Source organism: Chiloscyllium plagiosum, unplaced genomic scaffold (assembly GCF_037043375.1).
Source record: "Chiloscyllium plagiosum isolate Xiang-an unplaced genomic scaffold, Cpla_swu_hap1 HiC_scaffold_17, whole genome shotgun sequence".
Lineage (NCBI taxonomy): Eukaryota > Metazoa > Chordata > Chondrichthyes > Orectolobiformes > Hemiscylliidae > Chiloscyllium > Chiloscyllium plagiosum.
In genome coordinates this window covers 51,011,128-51,031,387 of record NW_028270155.1, presented here as the reverse complement: position 1 = coordinate 51,031,387, position 20,260 = coordinate 51,011,128, and the positions used below count along the sequence as shown (strand labels likewise).

General features: G+C 38.7%; 1 protein-coding gene and 1 long non-coding RNA gene across 4 annotated transcripts in view; one reads left to right on the top strand and one right to left on the bottom strand.

Annotated features, from left to right (window-relative positions):
- Positions 1 to 8,526: 8,526 nt before the first annotated feature.
- Positions 8,527 to 12,961, bottom strand: irx5a (iroquois homeobox 5a). The gene is made up of 3 exons (XM_043707005.2): positions 12,402 to 12,961; positions 11,666 to 12,071; positions 8,527 to 11,305 (listed from the first exon to the last, which is right to left on the bottom strand). The coding sequence occupies exons 1-3, from the start codon at positions 12,636 to 12,638 to the stop codon at positions 10,587 to 10,589; spliced, it is 1,362 nt and encodes a 453-aa protein (XP_043562940.1). The 5' UTR covers positions 12,639 to 12,961; the 3' UTR covers positions 8,527 to 10,586.
- A 5,754-nt stretch (positions 12,962 to 18,715) lies between these two features.
- Positions 18,716 to 20,260, top strand: part of LOC122558431 (uncharacterized) — a 150,303-nt gene continuing 148,758 nt past the window's right edge. For all 3 annotated transcript variants that reach the window (XR_015759953.1, XR_015759954.1, XR_015759955.1), the window contains exon 1: positions 18,716 to 19,290. This is a non-coding gene — a long non-coding RNA (uncharacterized LOC122558431). The remainder of the gene's footprint in view (positions 19,291 to 20,260) is intronic.

Below are 20,260 nucleotides of genomic sequence, written 5' to 3'. Positions count from 1 at the left end.
ATGGTTCCATTCCCTAACCAACTACGTGCAACAGACTTTCAACGATATCCCCTTTGCAATGTGACACGTTTTATGCAGCTCCCTTAACAACTTTATAGAAGGAATCTAGCTTGTGTATTTATACTCCATGTATAATCTTCAGGCACATTGGCTTGCTGATAGTTTATGAGACTCATAACTATTGTTGACACTATTTACAATGTTTGATTACTGCTCCCTTAAAAAGAATTGGCCCTTTTAGATTCATGTACAGCTAAACTATCGTTCCCCATGACAAATTAAAATGGAACCATTAAAATCAATGAGAGATAGATGAAGGAAATTACTAATAATTAATTGACACACAGGCAATCCACTTACTCTTGCCTTATCAAACTTAGTTCCTGGTTTCCTGCATGTAATTTTCTTTCCTTCACTGTCTGCATCTTTCTTTATCATGGCCAACTCACTATCAGAGTGTTTTCATTTTTCTCTAATCTCATTGATCGCAATTTGCCTCTCCATCATCCTATCTCTGCCCTGATGAATCTGTGCATCTATCCATCTCTAAGCTTGGCATTCTTCTTATAAAAGCTTTTGGTTTTCCCGTTATATTTTTGTGATTTTTGTTGCTTTTTCAAAAGCCACTCACTGATAAATGTTATCATATTTGTTGCTATTTCTTTAATGCTCTATCTCCCTCTTCTTTTTTTGTGAATTAAAATATTTAGATTATTTCATGTAAGATGCTCGTTAATGGGGGTTTACATATATATCGTTCTGTTCATCAGAACATATAATCAATAGTAAAGTTTTTCAATGTAAATATTCCAAGATCAGAAACAAAAATAGAAATTACTGGAAAAACTCAGCAATTCTGGCAGCATCTTGGAGAGAAAGTAGAGTTAACATTTCAGGTCCAATGACCCTTCTGAACCTTTTCAGAAGTATTCCAAGTTGTTGAATATAGTTTTGTAGCAAATTGTTATGTTTTTTTTAAGACTTCCATTATTACACAATTGTTTTCATTGCATTAATTCAATGGACAGAGCAGCACCTGCAAATAAGTTAAAAGGACCAAAGTTTGAAGATCATCTGATTTGATTATTACCAACATTGGAGCAGTGGAATCCTATTTGTCCTATATTCAACTCCAAGAGCAGGACCCAAGGTCAACTTCATCACAGAAGTAAGTGGGACTTTGATTGAGCTACCCCCTGATAAATATACTTAACATGACATGTTACATCTGTACTATCTTATAACTTGAATATATGTAAGACCTATATTATATTAAGGTGTTTCAAGGTACTTCATGGGAGTATTATCATACTATGTTTGACACAGAATACAAGTTCAGAACATTTGTCATAGTATTGGTCAAAGAAATAGGTCTAAGCAATGGCTGAAAAGAAATGGGCAGAAAAGTGGGCGGTCTAAGGAGGGAGATCCAGTGGTGTACTAGAGGCTAGAGGTGATAGATCAGAGATCTGAGTGCTGGAAGGAATTTACAGATATAGCAAATGAGTGAGGCCACGGAGGCATTTGAAAACAAGGGTAAGAACTTTAAGGTTGAGTTTTTGACCAACTGGTAGCCCAGGTTATTCAACAAGCACTGGAGTGATGGGTGAGTGAAATTCAGTGACAGGGAGGACATGGAAGCAAGTGTTATTTTTAAAATGTCCTTTAAATTCAAGTTGTAACATTTTTTACATGATGAGAATTATTTAAGTTAAAATATAAAGATAGTATTTTTGTCCTATTTAATCTAGTCCCAGGTGAAGACTGTATGAAGTAGTTGCCTTTCAAATTGCATAATCGCGCTTGCATCCACTATCAGCATCCTGTGCATTCATTTTTAATGTTAAAAAATATAAAGCGAACGTGTGAACTGATCACTTAATCAAGTGGTGACATTTCAAAGTTGGCTGATGAGGTTTTACCTTACCAAAGGGGGTGCCGCGTGGGTGAATGTGGTTGAGGTAATTTCACACCTACACCACATTAGGCCTCTGTACCAAACCGAAAGCAGTTCACTCTGACATAAAACCTATAATACAACCGATCTATAAATGCACATATCTCCCAAACAAGCCCTCCATAATCTATAATGTGGGATGCATTTACCGCTTTCAGTTGTGTGTTCCTGATATATCTATGAGCATTTACAATACTGTGTTGAGTTCTTTCTAGTGTGATCGACTGCGGTTAAATAGTGCGAGGAGCTTAACGTTAACTTGGGGGAGGGGGACATCGAGAGATCTTTTAATTTTTTTACCACGCTATGTTCATTGCCAGGATCTGACTGGATCAGCATTCTAAGGACTGTTGCAGAGTGTTATCAAACAGCTGCAAGTATCACAAGCGCACGTTTTCCCCCAGAGACTTCAGTTAGAACTGGCGAAACAAGGGACAGGTCTATTTGTCTTAGTTACTTTTTCGTTGGTTTTCAAACCTCCTTCCTTAAGAAATGTGGACTGTTGCTTCACTAACCTTGTCCGTTATCTATAATATTTTCTACTTTGGAGAGGTTTGTACACAGTTTTAAATCATATCGTGACAATCCACATCTAGGTCAGTTTACAATTTGATCATAAATATTTAAAGGCTTTTAACATGTAGAAGTGCAAAATCGTTAATAGTCCAACTCGGCTGGACTGTGCTATACTGTACAGGGTATAGAAATCTAGAGGACAATAAACCATCCGTCATTAGCAGGTTCATTTTCACTAAGGAGTATCATTAGGAAGTGATTTATGCTGAATATGCTCTAGCAGTTCTCAGCCCGAGTTTGTCTTTCTCCACTCGAGCCAGCGCCAAGCTAAAGAAACAGCTGGGCTGAATTTTTAGCGCCCATAATTAATTAAGAGCTTCATTCCCGGGATTTGATGATTAAATAAAGCAAGACCCTTATCCCCTCTGCGATTCCACTGAAAAGTATACTCCAGTCCAACTCTCCTGATCCCACGCCGGTGGCGCTTTATAATCCCTTTTTGTGAGTAAAATGCCACAAGATTGCTTATAGACGCGCACAATAGGTAAATTCAAAAACAGCCACTTGCTTTGCAATCGCTTCTGTTTTCTCTCGATTGCAGCATTTCTACCAATTGTTTTGTGACTCTAGAATGATAGGGGAGGGGGAAGCGGCTCGTAGGAATTAACATATTGCTGTTTTATTGGTGGTGGGAATAACCGGGTATGTTTCTGGTAATATTTGGTAAGCTGCCAGTCACAGATGTCCTTACTAATAATCTAACCAGGTCAAATAATAGGATTCCCTTTACACATTTTAACTGAATTTGACGTTGTTCTGAAGTGGCAGCCTGACTCTTGTCAGTGCCTCTAGTGGTTTGTTTGTGCAAGCCGGTATAGTAGAACTTGACTCGTACATCTGGATAATAACAATAATTAACAACGTATCACCTCGTTTGTCAATAGATTCCTATTACATAATGAATTGGCAGCCTGTTTTATTTCTTTTTAACCTGGAAACCATTTACATTTCTTCTCCTTTAGAGTATAGGCGAGAACAGAACGAGCAACAACAAAAAAAATCTACAAAGCCTGGATAAGGCAGAAGGAAATGATGAAAGACGCCAAGCCCAGATAAAATCAGCAACTTGGTATGTAATTTTGGAATATTTCTTTAACAGTAAAGCATAAAAGGAGCTTAGCAAATTCACTCCTGATCCCTTAGAGATTGAAGCTCCTGGAAGCTTGCATTCAGCATGATCTTCCAACAGCTCCAGCCTCACCATTTCAAACAGCGTGGATAATGAGGCAATAACATTTTTTTTTAAAGTTTCACTAAATCCATGTACAGCACTAGGAGCAGAGCCTTCAGCCCATCGACTCCATTTCCCCATGCAATTAGATCGTGGCTGATCTGTGCCTCAACACCATTTGTCTGTTTTTGCTGTGACAGTTTAAGCCGATAAAGTACCCTTGTGGTGAAGTTAAACCCCTCCAAAGTCGCTTTACTTGTATAGCAACCTACGTAGATGCAATGTTATACATGTGTGGTCGACACGCCTTAATACTCACCCATATAAACCATTAGAAGTTGTTGTGTAGCGCCATAATGAGCTCCACAGCCCTTATCTGTTTCCCCCTAATCCAACAGTCAAGACACGCGAGGTTAAAAATATCATCTTAGATTATTTTTTTCCATACAACAGTAAGAGGATACGCACAACTAGTCACATAACGTTCACAGCTTAATGATTCCAGCAAAAATATTATTCTCCAACAAACTACTTACTATAAAAAAGTCAAACTTTCGTGTTACTCTGTGACTTAAAACTTGACGCTTGAACAACGGATTCATTGCGGTCGCATTATACACAGCTATCAATTACGGAATTAACGTGGAAGTATTGCATTGTTGGTTGGTTTTCATTTTAAAGAAATAATGTACAATAAAAAAAATTGCAACCCTATTAATTCCCCACCAGGATTCTATTTGCAGTGCATATCATTTTCAATTGAACTAGAGAGACCAATACATAATGCACATAAAATGAGTTTTTAAAATTAAAATCCATTGGTTTTCCAAGGAGCCTGGGGTCTCTGAGTTATGTGTACTTGCACGTGGCATTTTAAAGCAATTAGGAAAACAGTTGAAGAAGTTATTAACTCTCCGCTATGTAATTTGATTTACTTACGTTAGTGATGACCATCCATTCATTACCACACTAACAGGACTGTACTGACATACGCAGTGCAGAGGTTTGCAATTCATTAGCAGTCAGCACAATGTTCCCATCCGCGGCGCCAGCCAACACTTCAAACAAAGTTGGCATTTGTTTACAAAAAAGGTCTCGTTCGCCATCCCATTTTTTTCCCCTGCAAATGTGTTTTGTATGCTTTCTTAAAGTGGTCTCCCTGTTGGGTTCATGTCAAGGGTTGGGATCAGTGGAGTATTTTCTCTCTCTCTCTCTGGTTACAGAAACGAGTTTCCTAAATATGCTCGCAGGACACAGACAGGCTCACATTTTAGCCCAAGCAAACCATGGCCTTTGATCATCTCGATCAGCTCCAGATGGACTCGATTTGTAGAATTTTTTTTAGGTTTTTCTCCAAATGATTATTTATGTAGTGTGCAAACGGCACCTTTTGCTCCCTGGCGCAGCCAAGAGTGTACAAGAGCTATCGGCTCTCACCTTGTCCGGATACAGAAGTTTATTTGGAGACGGCGGCGGTAGATTAAATAGGCAACTAAAACGTTAACACTGTGGGGAGAGGGGCTGTATGGTCAAATAAAAAACAGCTTCACGAAAAATCTCTTGTACCAAGTTTGTATAACAACTTCAACTGCACTTTTTGTACTGTTTTGAAAAACGCAACAACAAAATGTCAAAGGGTTTTCACGCGCTGATTGGGTTTCGTCTTCAAGTTTTAAGTCGGCTTATTTTTGCACGTTTAGTGCAAGACTACATGTAGAATAAGAGGGCACTTTTATAACAGATTTTCGCTGTCATTTTCACATTGCGCTGATAATTAAGCAGCCCATCGTGTCCTGTAATTATTATGCACATTAACAGTAAATCACGAATCCCTTGACAATGAGTTGAACTGCTTCGAACATCAATTTTATTCTTTAGCAAAAAAACTATAAGTATATGCAGCATCACGTAAGAGCGGATAGAATGTATTGGTGGAACTCAGTCATTCTGTTTCAAGACGCTGGACAGTAAGATAGGAAAGTACAATTGAAGATCAAGAATTTTCAATTTTTAGGAAGATTGGTAAGGGATGTGGTAACCACTGGTTAAGGGTTCAGCTCATTTAAAAAATAATACCATGAAAAGCATGTTGTTTTTAAACATGTAAGGTTGTGTTAAACAAAATGAATAGGTTAATATGTCCAAAAATGTGTTCCTTCGCCTGCCCCCCATCCCGATTGCAAATAAACTCCCTCTTTGTTTCATTAACAATGATGTTGGAATTATCCCGCAGAAGTCGGATGGAAAATGTCAGTGGCCCATTATTTTCGGCAATATATGATTGGCCGAGGTGGGTAAGGGAACCCAAGCTTTCAGTGCCATCCTTACTCTTGACAGTATTACCTGTCAGGCGCGAAGAAATGAACTGCAATAGTTGATGTTTCTTTCTCTCTTTCTCTTTCTCTCTGCATGGCTGGGACTGAATGTGATTGCTGTCCGCTTGCTGTTACTCCACAGATTTGTTTTTGACCATGCAAAGGGGAGGAATGTCAGGAATTCACGGCTGGTTAGAGGACACAGACTTTTCACCTCTTGCCAGTCAATGGGGCGAGTTAAGGACGTACTGCGGCGTGTGGAAACATCCTTAGGACAGAAGGGAATCATTTGGACGCGGAAATCACCGTCCCAGTTTAGTTCCAGAAGTTTTAGCAACATGTCGATGTTCTGCTGTTCCTTTGGTCCCTTCCCGCTTTGCTCTTGTGTTAAAAGAGACATCCAGAGCTTTGTTTCTGTTTTCAGTCCGCGTTGTATTAATACAAACAGTGACTTACTGGTACTCATCTTGCCTGCCTCTTGCATTGCAACTTTAAATGGAAATATAATGACATGCGCCTTCTTGTCCATACATTAACAAATGTGCCCCCCATCCCCACCCCCACAAACAGGCTACTTCTTTTTATCTGTATATTCATATATCTACATATATCAATGTGTTTCTAACAAATGTGTCCGTTCAACACATTGCACGTTTCCTTAGACGCCAGGCTCATTCTTTTCCTCGCTTTCCATTTCTCAGAGAAGACCCTCCAATTTTGTAGCAGTGACCACAAAAACTTAGCTTTTCAACTTTACCTTTTCGGTTGAATTCAGGTTAAATTGCCTGAAGATCCATTTCGCCGTTTGGTACGGTTGGTACAATAAGCATCTTTACATAATTGCAATGAACACCGGTATGGGTATCCATACTCCCAGAAGTATGCAAAGTGCTTCAAAGTCACAGTTGTTCCTGGCAAATCTCTCACATTCATTTGTGTAAAAAGAATTGAGTCTTTTGCTTTGGGGAGAAGGGGTGTGCAAACGATGATATTGCATTATTTACAGTACAGCCAAACTATGTTTAAGAACTTTAAATTGTGTTCATTAAAAAAAAAAGACCGCCACAAAAGTTGTTTAGTTTTGATCTTCCTGAAAGGGAACAGACAAAATACTGGTGAGTATTAGCCATACTTATAAAATAGGAACGGCAGGCGATGGGAGCTTATGTACAGGTGTACATGTGTGTATGTACATCTGAAGGCAGTTATGTGTGAAAATATGCATAGTGAACCTGAGAACACGCATGCCTGTTCATGACTATGTACTGTGCAAGGTCTGAAAGCTGCCGTCAAACAATCCACATTCTGAAGTTAGAGTAAGAAGTTTGTTGAACCCAATAACTGTTATAACATTAATTATTTTCATTTCTAAATTAAGTAGAAAGGATCAGCAATAAAAGGATAGTGAAATTATGTGCAATAAATATTAATACTTTCGGCTATCAGTCTTCTTTAATATGAAGGCCGCCTTGGGGCAAGATTAGTGTGTGTGATTATATAACAGCAAATTCCACGCTGGTCACCAACCCCTAAAGCCCATATAATTCAGTGAAAACCATAAGGTAACTGCAACTAGTATCTGATGCGCTTGGCACCGATATATTCCGATACTGTGCAGAACATTGGATATAGGATTTGTAAATCTGTGCTAATGCACTTGAGTAACTTATAAAAGATCATTTCTTTATGAAAAAATATAAAAATCAGCTTAAGACTAATACCGTCTGTAAATCACTAATCCTTTAAAATTAAGTAAAGATTAATTTAATTCCTAAAATAGACACCATATCCACACTACTAATTTGCATAGATTCTGCGAAATAAAGTAATTTGCCATTAATTCCTTGTTTGAAACTGATCACAACTTCAAGCTGCATGTTATTTTTGTATTTATTTTTTAAAAATTGAGAAAACCCAGGTGGGGAAAGAGGCGAGGGGAAACTAATAATTATGGTGCTGCCTGATGATATATTGCAATCACGCCAATGCAGCTAACACTTTAGCACCAGATAAAAATAGAAGTTCTGATTTGAATGTCCGAGTGACTCTGAATATTTTAGTATCGTTTCGAGGAGTATTTGTGCTCGTCCTCTGAGACACTTAGCGACAATTTACTGAAATACCAGAAAGGTGGAAATAAATCTAATCAAAGGCAACCCATCGTTTATCAGTCTTAGAGAACCCGAGTTTAATGAGCATTGGGAAATAAAACCGCCTTTCTTAAATGTTTTCAAATGTACTTTCTATTTTACGTTTAATAAAGTCTGAAGGATTGTTTCAGGGGCGTCTAACCACAGTCATAACATCACAAAAATACCTCATTTTGGAATAACATTCTGTCCAATGTAAGTGTGTGTTTTTTTTTAAAGAAACACAGCGAGTGCTGAGAAGTACCTGAAATGTAGGTTCAGAGTGAATCATAGGACGCTGGCAAGTAGCAGTCTAAATGTGTGGTGCATTATAATGAGAAGCAAACGGAAAGTTCAATCCCTATTCACTGAGACAACTTCTTTTAAAAGGCTTTTTTATTCAGTTATTAATTGTGAAAACATCCAAATTGTGATGTTTCATAATTGCAGTTGGTTGGAAAATTCGTTAAATATGTGAAACACGTGTACCGGCGTTCGATTGAGCCTGACAACCAAGTGTTTCCTGTATTCTCTGTGCTAAAAGACCATTGTAAATACAAATAGTATGAGTAATTTTACAGTAACAAAATATATACGTATCGAGTACAAAATTTACATCAATTCGTTTCCACAGCTAACTTTAAATTACCCGTAGATTAGGTCGAAATGTGGAGTTGTTATACAATATTTAATGGGCTCGCTGATTAAATTCAATTGAGGGAAAGGGGGTTGACATCTTCAATTTAATTGCCTCTATAAATGAGCTCGTTTTTTCGTTTTCCTTTTTTCCTGTAGCGAAAGAATTGGAGGGGTCTGTCATTAATATTTAATTTCTCAATCTGTTGATCTTGTAATTAGGATAGTCGGTCTGAATCAGTTCTTCAAAAACATAAACAAGAAGCATCACGTTGCATTTGGAAAAAATCAGGCTGAGGTTTTATTTACAAACATTTCCGATTCCATTGTTTTGCGAAAAAAAACAGCCGCATAAATTAGTAAAGGCTCTGTGTATAGTTCTTACAAAAATACAATTCATTTTTTTAAAATCTCCTACGTACAGCAGACTCCATACACAGACGACAATATTCCACGAAAAAAATTAATTTCTGGTTTTCGTCCTATCACACTTTGAGGTATGGCGACATGTTCAGGGCATTGACTGGAGTGAAATGATTCACATCAAATAAATGGGGGTCGTTTTACTTCCCTTTTGTAAAGTTTGGTGTTAAGTTGACAGTCAGTAGTATGTGAATTGGAAGGGTAATGTTGCTAGGAGTGCTATTCCTTTTTTTAATTTTTTTTTAAAAAAAGATATTTTGGCACTTAGTTGAAAGTCCGATGGGTTTCTATTCGGAACAAGTGTGACACCTACCTGCGAATATGGGAAAAGTTCAAGCCAACACTTAACTGAATGGGTTCCAGTATCGTAACATTGAAGGTGGAAGAAATATGAGCAGCGAAAAAAAAGTCTAAGGAAAGCTTGCGGTCAATACCGGAGAATGAAGCGAATTTACATGGTAAACGAGCACAACTTGTGGGGGTGGGGTGAGAAGATCTCGGCGAGGTTATCTTGTATGGATGTCAGCATGCATTCAGTTCTCTGCCTCAGATATAGCACTGCTGTGTTTTTTTGCGATAGTAATGAGGACTAAATTTGGCATAAAATCGAACTCATTAGCAAAGTTCACCAGATGATTGCTTTGCATAAAACACGACACTGATTGGATGTAATTAGGTTAAAGGATGGCACTTTAGTTTTAGCCTTATTATTCTAGCCAGTTCCTGCACTCCCCGAACTGCACACGGAAAGTGCTACACTCTCTGGAATTAATTCTCTTTGAAAATAAAAGTTCTTCACATTTTGACAACAAAACAAACCAAGCCAAACAGCAATGCCCGCCTGGATATGGAAAACCGAAACTGTGTTTTAATTGATATTTACATTTTGCTCAGCAGCGGCCCTTGGATTTATTTTTTCTCTCTCTAATTGAGTCTAATTTGTATATTGTTAAAACCTCTCCCTCCTAGACACACATTTAGAGAAAACAACTTTCGTCTTAAATTAAATTGCCAGCATCTTAACTAGGAAACATTTCAAAAACACAGATTTATATTAGATATGTTTATATATTATACGAAAGAACAACAATAATATCTGTACAGGACACTCGTTTCATAATTTACTTCAAAGAGGGTGTATTATCCTTTCTTAAATACAAAAAAACGCTACATTAAATATACAGAATTAGTCTCAATACAAATTAATCCGTAGTTGGTTAAGACATTCATTTCAGATGTTACATTTTGAACAGTTTGCATCAACCGTTTTGAACATATGAGAAACTAAAAATCTGTGTCACTTAATACCATCTTCACGGAAAATACTTTGCCATGGCCAAATAATAAATAGTGTCCAGAAATTCGGCGAAGAACCAGTATTAAATATTGGACATACCTTTCTTCAAATCATAAGACGACGTGTCCTTGCAATGATCTATTTGTGCCGGGCTCTTTGTTTTAGCTTCCGGACAGAGTTTTGCTAGAGCCTCTGCTCTGCTTAAGACAGTCTGGCTTAATCCATTGGAACTGAAGTGTGTTGTGCTGCTACCTCCATGGTGGCTGTGAAGGTGCCCGAAGCTACCATAGTTCGTGTAGCCCGTGTAGAAGGGCGAGGTGTAGTAGAGAGGCCGACCCAGCACGGCGCTGTTCGGGTAAGGACAAGGGGAACGGGATGGAGACGAGGCGCTGGCCGACACGGCGCAGCCCTGACCCGGGCACGCACTCTGCAGTGGCTCGCTCTGTTCCTTGGACTTGTCCGAGGTAGCGATTTCCGCCAGAGACCAGAGTTTGGGCTTGGAGCTTGTAGCCGGGGGGGAATGGATGACTGAAGTCACATTGCAGTTCGCGGTGTTACTCGGAAGAGTGTGAGTTCGGTTTGTATGTGCATTTTCCAGTTCGGAGTCGTTGCTTTCGTGTAAGAGCTCAGCTCCAGGAGGCACAACCAGGGAAGAAGTAGTGGCTTTGGGCGAGTGAATGGTTTCTCTTTCCTCTCCGTCTTTTAACTCCGAATCGCAAAGGATCTGCCCACTTTCTTTGCTGGGATCTTGTTCCTCAAATCTTTCACAGGCGATTTCTACTATCTTCGTTTTCTGATTCCCTGTTTGATTCAATGTAAAAAGAGAGAGAGAAAACAAACTAATTCTGAGCGAAAACGGGGTTTTAAAAAGAAAATGGTTATGATATAATTAACTACAATACATTTGCTTCAAAGGAAGTCAAAATTATTTGATATTTAATTTCTGGGTTCCGCTTAAATGTTGCTGCTTCGAGGCAGTATCTAAAACATTTCAGTGTTGCATTTTTAAAAGGGTCTTGCAACTGCATGTGTGGTGACAACTATAATTCAAACGAAAATCAGTCTGTTATTTGCATTTGTGTGCGTTATAAATAATAAACTCAAGTCAACCCCGCGCCCTTATTGGAAATGATTTCTCTAAAATATTTATTAATATCTTACCTGACTCTGATTCCGACGAGTTTCCCTTCTCTAAAGATTTTGGTGGCTCGTCATCGTCGTTTTTCTCCAGGTCTATGTTCTCTTCTTCCTCCTCGTCTTCGCTCCTGTTTCTCGGAGTCCAGGTCATCTTGTTCTCCTTCTTCAGCCTCCTCCTGGCGTTCGCGAACCAAGTGGAGACTTGAGTCAGAGTCATCTTGGTGATGATGGCCAACATGATCTTCTCGCCTTTGGTGGGATAAGGGTTCTTCCTGTGCTCGCTGAGCCAGGCTTTCAGAGTGGCAGTGGCATCTCTGGTGGCATTTTTTCGGTAGGCTGGGTCACCATAGGGATAAGAGCCTAAAGGAGCAGCGTACGGGTGATATCCTATAGATCCAGCCATTCCCGTCGAGTGATCATAGGGAGAGCCCTAAGACACAACAAACTCGTCAAAATCGCATTTTGTACCAAACGCAGCCGGCTGTAAATCCTGTTATCTGATATATTTTTAAAAAACAAAGGTAAAGCTGCGAGCTTTTCAAGACTGCAATAAAATCAAGCATTTTTTTAAAAATAAAAAATCAATTTCGCCAAATTTATTCTGAACGGGAATCAAATTGCATTAAGTAACAAACTGTGGCGACTGAAAAGTTTGTAAAGACAGAGCTGAGATCTTTTCGGAAATGCTCTGAAAGAGGCACCATTGTACTCCGCAATAGTTACGAATGCATTCTAATGGTGTCCAGAAAGCAGAACTTACCACGTAGGAAGTGAAAGCAGCGGTCGGATCTGTGCCGTACTGGAGGTGACTGTTATAGCCTGGGGAAGGAGCTGTAAACGCTGTCGATCCGGCGTACGGACTGAACGCAGATCCCGAGGAAGATCTCCCAAGTTCATCCGTCCTGGGTCCCGATATTACGCTCGTGCTGTACGCTGGACACGAGTAAAGAGCTAAAGAAGCTGACGGTTGGTACAAGTAGCCCTGAGGATACGACATGGCTAAGATTATGGTTTTGTGTATGTGCGTGAATCAACCCCCGACTTCCACAGTTCTGATGTGAGTTTATGAGCTGGAGTCATGCACCGGCAGATTGCCTGGCTCTGCGCTCTCAGCAGCTGACTCTGCCAGTGTTTACTTGCAGAAGTTTTCCTTTCGATAGGGCTGCTTGGAAAAGGTCCTGCCAGCTGCAAGTTAGAAATTCAGGGTTTCTGACGCCTTCTACGCACTCGCAGCTCCTCCTATCAGGGTGTTGTCAATAGAAGAAAGGCAGCAGCCTGATGGGGTGCCACAACCAACCTAATGAGAGGCTGTTTTTTTTCTCTCTCTCTTTCGACACAAGCCTCACTTCAAGGCTCAAGTGCGCCGGCCCCTGGATGGCAATCTTTTACCAGGCTCTAGCAACTTCACTTAAAGTTTGCTAATATTATACGTGACAGAAGCCTAGCGAATCATAGCACATATAATCAGGAACAAATGTTGATCTTACTGGAAATGTCTGCCAATCAAACACTCCCACAGCACATTTTCTAACCTTCCATTCGACTCTCGACTTACTGCTTGCCAGTAATTTTAATTCTATCGTGTCCGATGTTACATGTTTGCCATGTTACAGGTGTGTGGCCATCATATATGCAAGCGTAAGTCTTTTCCGAATCATTTACTGGGCCATGTCATATGGAGAGAATATATTACATTTCTGACTTCTTAATCTAAGATTCAGCTAAATTCAAATATGCTAGCAACTCCACAGTAGTCTAGTCAATAGCGAAATCAGAGTGGATTGCAGGGAACAGGCGAAGGGGTAACATTAAGGCGAGTTGCGCTGTCACAGAGCCGGTGCAAGACGTGATGGGCCAAATGGCCTCCTTCTGTGCTGTAACCTTTCTGTGATTCTAGGTCAAGGATTCCCTTCCCACTTAATGTCGGTGGCACTGGCTTCACCAACCCGAATTAGGGAAGAGGTGAGGGACGTAGGTCATCTTCTCTCTCCTGCTGCATTGGAGTTGTGTGTGTGTGTGTGTGTGAAAATCTTGGATCAAACCAGGATGGACCTGGGCTGTGAAATCACTTGCCATCACTCACTGTAGTATTTGAGTACGTGACCGTTTAGGGGAGGTGTTGGAGGATGGTTGGGTCTCCTGAAGCCTTGCCCAGCTTGGAGAAGGGGGCGAGGAGACACAAGAAAATAAAATGTTAACGATCGCCTGAACCCTATTTTATTTTCCTGAAGTCACTCAAGGCTATGAGTTATTTGTATATTTCTGAAATCTGTTCGGATGATTTGATTCAATTCTGAATTTGTTTACTTTTGTGGATAGCAACTGCCAGTCAAGTCCATGACACTAACACAAAAAGAGGAGGATCAAAATTATCTGATATAATTACTGAAAACGTACAGAGAAATAATTTGCAGTTTGTACATTGATACTCTATTTGTTTACACACAAGTACCTCTTTCTCCTTAAATACAAATCTTGATAATAAATGTAGTGCACAGCGGTTGTAGGGGAGGAGAAGCTAATTTTCACTATTGGCAACTAATTCACACGAGAGAGCAATACTCATTAGTAAGGAATGCCAGGAGATGATAAAGCACAATGTGCAGACTGTGTGCATAAAATGTGTGGATAGAATTACTGTTGTAAAAATAGACACAAGTTCAAGTGTATAATAAAATAAAATCCCTGACATGCAGTTTTTGGACTATTAAAATGAAATCTATTCATCTTGGGTTACATAAGTACTCTTGAGATTATAGAAAAATATTTATGCCAATCATCTAATTATTTTATAAACTGAGAAATAGATTGAGTTATTGGTAATTAACAATGTTTAGATTGTGAAAAAAGTGATTTTCAGAAAACTGTCTCATTAGTGAAAACAAAACTTTCTTGGAGGTCCTTATGAAGACAAAGTTTGTCTGAGAATATGTCATTTTATAGTTGTTGACATTTTTGTTGATATCAATTCAGTTAAGAGTATGTTGATTTGGCTTCATATAATTTATATGATAATCTGTAATAAAGTACAAAATATACAGATTATACAATATACAAATATGAAGGAGCATTAAAGTGCAATCCATCAACATGGGCTGATTTGCTGAATATTTGTGAATTTTGTTTGGAGCTTCTGGGTTGTACTCTGCCTAACCCAATGTTTAGATTTCCTGCATGCCCTTTGCACATGTCCATTACCATCAGTCTGATCTTCCAATTGTTTTCTGTGCTGTCACATTGGTTGTTATCTAAGAGGTTGCCAGCTGGAACTAGAGCCTCAATAAATTCTTTCTAACTGAATTTTTTTAAAAAATTCCTACCGTTAAGAGATCATTCACCGTTTCTTTGCATCACATCCTTTTAATTACTTGTGCAAAATTCACAAAAGTGATGAAGGCAACTACTCTAGGAAATAGTGTCTGTTATATGTGTTAAGTTTCTATTCTAGGAAAAAAACATGTTTGCTTTATAAATCTGTATAATCCAAAGTAGACTCTACAACTATCATGCATGGATGAGAGCAAAGTTGAGATTAGTCTTGATTAGTCTTGAACCCAAAATATTATTTTATGGGTGTAGGTTTGCTCGCTGAGCTGTAGGTTTGATATCCAGACGTTTCATTACCTGGCTAGGTAACATCATCAGTGGGGACCTCCAAGTGAAGCGAAGCTGTTGTCTCCTGCTTTCTATTTATATCTTTCTCCTGGATGGGGTTCCTGGGGTTTGTGGTGATGTCATTTCCTGTTCGTTTTCTGAGGGGTTGATAGATGGCATCTAGATCTACACCCTAAATCTCAACCTGCGCTACAAACCTTCACAAACCTTGCAAAAAATATTATTTTATGTCTGTAAAGGAAAATAAACTCCTTTGTGTGAAGATATATGTGAAATAACATTGTGACTTACATATTACAACTTTAACAATTAAAATTCAGAAGGTCAGAACATTGGGACCACCTGAGAAGATCTGAACATTATTCTAAAATTTAATGCATTGTATATTATTATTTAAAACTTCCTGCTCACACCCACCTTTATGCTAAGATTTTGATTATGTTTTCTGCCAACATTAATAATTGTAAATTGCAATGTCAACATCTTCCAATCAGTTTCACTATTTTGTGCTACCTGTCATAATAATAGTTGCAGTTTCTGGCCAATAGGTGGCTTGGTGAAACAAATTTCTGAAGTGTCGCAATGTGTAATGAACTTAGAATCATCAACTGACTACAGACAACATGAACAACAATTTGCTCGCAAAATAAACTGCTAACTTAAAGCTGCAGTAGTATGCAGAAATGACTGATTACTTGTTAGAATCACTGAACTGAAGGCTAAGGACATTGTACATTTAGAATTGCTCTATAATCTGAGGAGCAATATTTTATCTTGAATACACATATCAGAAAGAATCAGTACAGTGACAATTCTGCAAGTGGAATGAAGCTATAGAGCTTCACAATGGCTGTAGAATATAGAGAGGCTCATGGAGCAGGTAGGTGTAGCAGATAGGTTTCAATACAAATGAATGTAAGGGAATGTGTTTCAGTAGGAACAATATTGACAGACAACATAAAACAGGGACACACATATAAAGGGGGTGCAGGAGCAGAAGGACGTGGGTATATATTTTCACTGATCACTGAAGGTGGCAGGACAAGGTAAAACAGCAATTAATAAGCATGCAATATCTTGGACTTTATTAATAGGGATATAGAGCACATGATGAAGGAAGTGATATTGAGCTTTTATAAGATCTTTGTGAGGTCCCTGGTAAACTATTGTGTACAATTCTGGATGCCACATTGTAGGAAGGATGTGAATGCATAGGAAAGAGTACAAAATCAATTTACAAGATTCCTTCTGGGGTAAGAAATTTTAGTTATGGGGATACATTTAAGAAATTAAGGCTGATTTCTTTGGAGAAAAGTAGACTAAGAGGACAGTTAATAGAGTTTCCCAAAATCATGAGTGGGCTGGACAGAGTGGATCAGGAGAAACATTTCCAACATGTAAAATGAACAAGAATGAGAAGTCATAGATCTAACATGAGTTGCAAAAGAAACAAATGCAAGGTAAAAAAAAAAGCTTTTTCACAAGTGTGATTTGAGTCTAGAATGCACTGTCTGGAAGTATGGTGGAGTCAGGATCAATTGAGGCATTTAAGAGGGTATTGGATGACTGTTTGGATAGAAATAGTGTGTAAGGGTATAGGGAAAATGGAGCAGACTGACATGGGGTAAAGATGCTCATTTGATGAACCAGTGTGGATGCAATGATCTCAATGGCCTCCTTCTGCACTGTAACATTTCTGCGATGCTGTGATTCACGCAGTCATCAGCAAGGATGTTATGAGGCATAGGAGAAAGTGAGGTCTGCAGATGCTGGAGATCAAAGTTGAAACTTTATTGCTGGAACAGCACAGCAGGTCAGGCAGCATCCAGGGAACAGGAGATTCGACGTTTCGGGCACAGGCCCTTCTGTGCCCGAAACGTCGAATCTCCTGTTCCCTGGATGCTGCCTGACCTGCTGTGCTGTTCCAGCAATAAAGTTTCAACTGTTATGAGGCATACTTTGCTATAAATGAAAATTATACCTTGAGAAGCCATAATAACCCAAGTTTTATGATGTTAAGTTTTATAGTTTCTAATGTAAGCCCCTGGAGTTTGTTGTTGATGTGAGATTAGTTTTCTTTTAACAAGAACTGTTTTCTCACAATCTTCTGTGTTTAAAACACAATATTCACAAGCATATATAAAACCTCATGTTCTCAAGAGAAGGTTAGAGAGGGGCAAGTAAGTTTGCTCCAGGCATTGATTTTCCACTTACAATCATTCATGTTTACCTATTTTTTCAACAACATTGAACTTACACTGATCACCTTTTGTGTCAAATTTATATTCTGTTATCCAAATTATATCTTTTTTCTACTTTACTGCACTGTCCACCATTCTATATATTTCACTCCTTGAAAACAAGTAGGCAATTAACATAGAAATATAAAATAAATAAACAGGAGTAGGCCATTTGGCCCTTCAGCTCTACTCTGATTTAATATGATTACGTCTGATTTTCCAGCTCAGTACCCTTTTCCCACTTTCACTCCATACTCTTTGATCTCTCTAGCCCTAAGAACTTTAGCTATCTTGAACAATTTTGAACAAAAGCAATGGGTTTGAATCCACGCTCAGGTGACTGTGTGGAGTTTACACATTCTCCCCATGTCTGATTGGGATTCCTCTGGGTGCTCCAGTTTCTTCCCTCAGTCGATTGGCCATAGTAAATTGAGGGTTACGGGAACAGGATGGTGGGGCAGTGTATGGGTGGTTGGAACTGGGTGAAATGCCATTCAGAGGGTTGATGTGGACCTGATGGGCCAAATGGCACACTTCTACACTATATGGATTATATAATTCTATGAACAACAGAAGCCAAGTTTTCGGCAGTGTGTGAATTTCAGATGACAGTTGTTCCTGGTCAAACTATATTTTATTGGAAAATCTGAAAGCACTTCATTGCAGTTCTTCCTTCTAACTGTTGTAAAGTCATGTAGCACATCTGTTGACTATATCCTGGAATACCAAATTAGCTGATGCATTTTGGTTTTGCTGGCTGTGGATTTTGATGACCATGATTGTTGTTTTATTTCCTCTTACTGTCTCAGCAAGATTTATGTTATTGCAGGCTTAAATGTAATTTGTGTCTCTGTATGTGGCATGCTTAGTGCTCGGGATTCTTATTGCTGCAGAATGAGAGTTAGAAGAGGACATACTGGATCAAAACCTGGTTTAAGGTTTTATGTTACTAATAGATTTGAAAACAGTCTGCTAACAGTTCCTATAACAGTAAGTCTGCTTTTTGTATTAAATGAAAAAAAAACAGGAACAATGTCATAGCATTCAAACTTGGTACTTCTATTCCAGTAGTTGGAACAGAAATCTCGGATGAGACTCAAGTCAGGATCTCTGCGCATATAATAAGTCTAGAAATTGCTTTGTTGATATTAATGAAAGGACATTTTTATAATTGACTAGTCCAGGTCTAAATTTATTTAAGTTATTATAGATTGGTTAACAACCCTTCTATCATCACAGTGGAATCTCATAACCAATGCATTAGGGGCTAACACTATCAAAACATATTTTTGATTGTACTGTATATTAGCATAATTCTCTCATATGTATTTAGAATACATATGCTAAGTGTTCATATCCATCTCATACACTAATATGAAAAGCAAATTTGGGGTCAGGGCCTTTTGATTAGAATTTTATCAAGATTCTAATCACATCTAGAAAGAGTTAACTAATGTGACAGTAAGGTGGGAAAGTAGTATTTTGTTTATGGCATATACTATCAAATATAAATAAAATAAATCATACAAAGACCCTCACTCTTTTAATGTGGTATATCCAGCTTGATGTGATTTTGGAGCGAGAATCTTACATTGACAATTCCGATCATGACCTTTCTTACGACCCGAAATGTTCATTTGGTTTCACTCTCTGCAGATGCTGTCAGACCTACTGAGTACAGTATTTACAACATTTTCTGTTTTTTTTTGTTTTGACTGCAGATTTCTGACTTTAACGGTTTGCTGCGTTTGTGTTCTTCGCTTTCTGATGGAAATCCCGATACTTTGCTGATTGGTAGGGGAATCGATATTTTGAAAGGATTAATTCTGCATTGATTTCTCAGGCTCTCGGTCGTAGAGCGAATAGAGCGCCTTTCTTGCCTTTTTATCATATCTGGTATAAACTTCAAGCAGCTTTGTGTTAACTTGAATTTTTATTGAAATAAAGATTACCACTAATTCATTTTCCCCCTGTTGCCATCAACCTCCAATTGTAACCGCAGAGCCATGTGAAGATTATGTTTCAAACATTAATATGTGTGGGAAATGTAACAGCTATCCGTCTCGACAGAGGTAAACGCCTTATTGAGGCTGGTCTGCTGCCTCAGTCTAGGTGTGAAAGCGCTGATCTTATAATAGAAGAGGTCGTTGGGGGGAAGGGGTTGAAGTATGGACCGATTCAACTGTACACATAGCGCAAAGTTTTATGGTATTTTATATATCACTCTTAAGTAATACCAATTACTTGGACCATTCGTAATCGATAGAGGAATGTCACTTTCCGCTGTAGTGTACACCAGCTGATTCGCTGTCTCTCGCACTTTAAGCTCTAAGTGTTTGTTTACTGGTGGATATAAGCGAATAAACGAACCAGGTATCCCCTCTCCAAAACTCATAAAAGGGTAGAAGCAAAAGCAGATTAAAACCATATGAACTAGGATAAATCCCTGCCGATCAACGGATGTAATCTCCTTTGATTCCACCAGATATATTTCCCAACACGAACATATCCCGGTTTATTTAATTCTCTTTGTCTGTTTAGAGCAGCTATCCTGCTCAAGCCCATATCTCAGCGGGCTATCTCGTAAATCGATAGTTTCTAAAGTCTTTGCCCTGCAAAATTAATCAGCGAATTGAATGTCGTATTTGGCCCCTCAATATAATAACGTCTTTTTTACTGTACAATGCGTGCTTTGATAATATTATTCCATGTTAATGGTTGATTGAGATGTTTGTTCTTGCTTTCATCTGTTCATAATCCGTTT

What these genes read in the sequence shown, in the direction of transcription:
- irx5a (XM_043707005.2), bottom strand. Translation starts at nt 12,638, where the DNA reads ATGTCGTATCCTCAGGGCTACTTGTACCAACCGTCAGCTTCTTTAGCT. An exon ending in CTGCTTTCACTTCCTACGTG is followed by an intron (nt 12,072 to 12,401) that starts GTAAGTTCTGCT and finishes GTTGTGTCTTAG; the next exon opens with GGCTCTCCCTATGATCACTC. An exon ending in CTCGTCGGAATCAGAGTCAG is followed by an intron (nt 11,306 to 11,665) that starts GTAAGATATTAA and finishes TGAATCAAACAG; the next exon opens with GGAATCAGAAAACGAAGATA.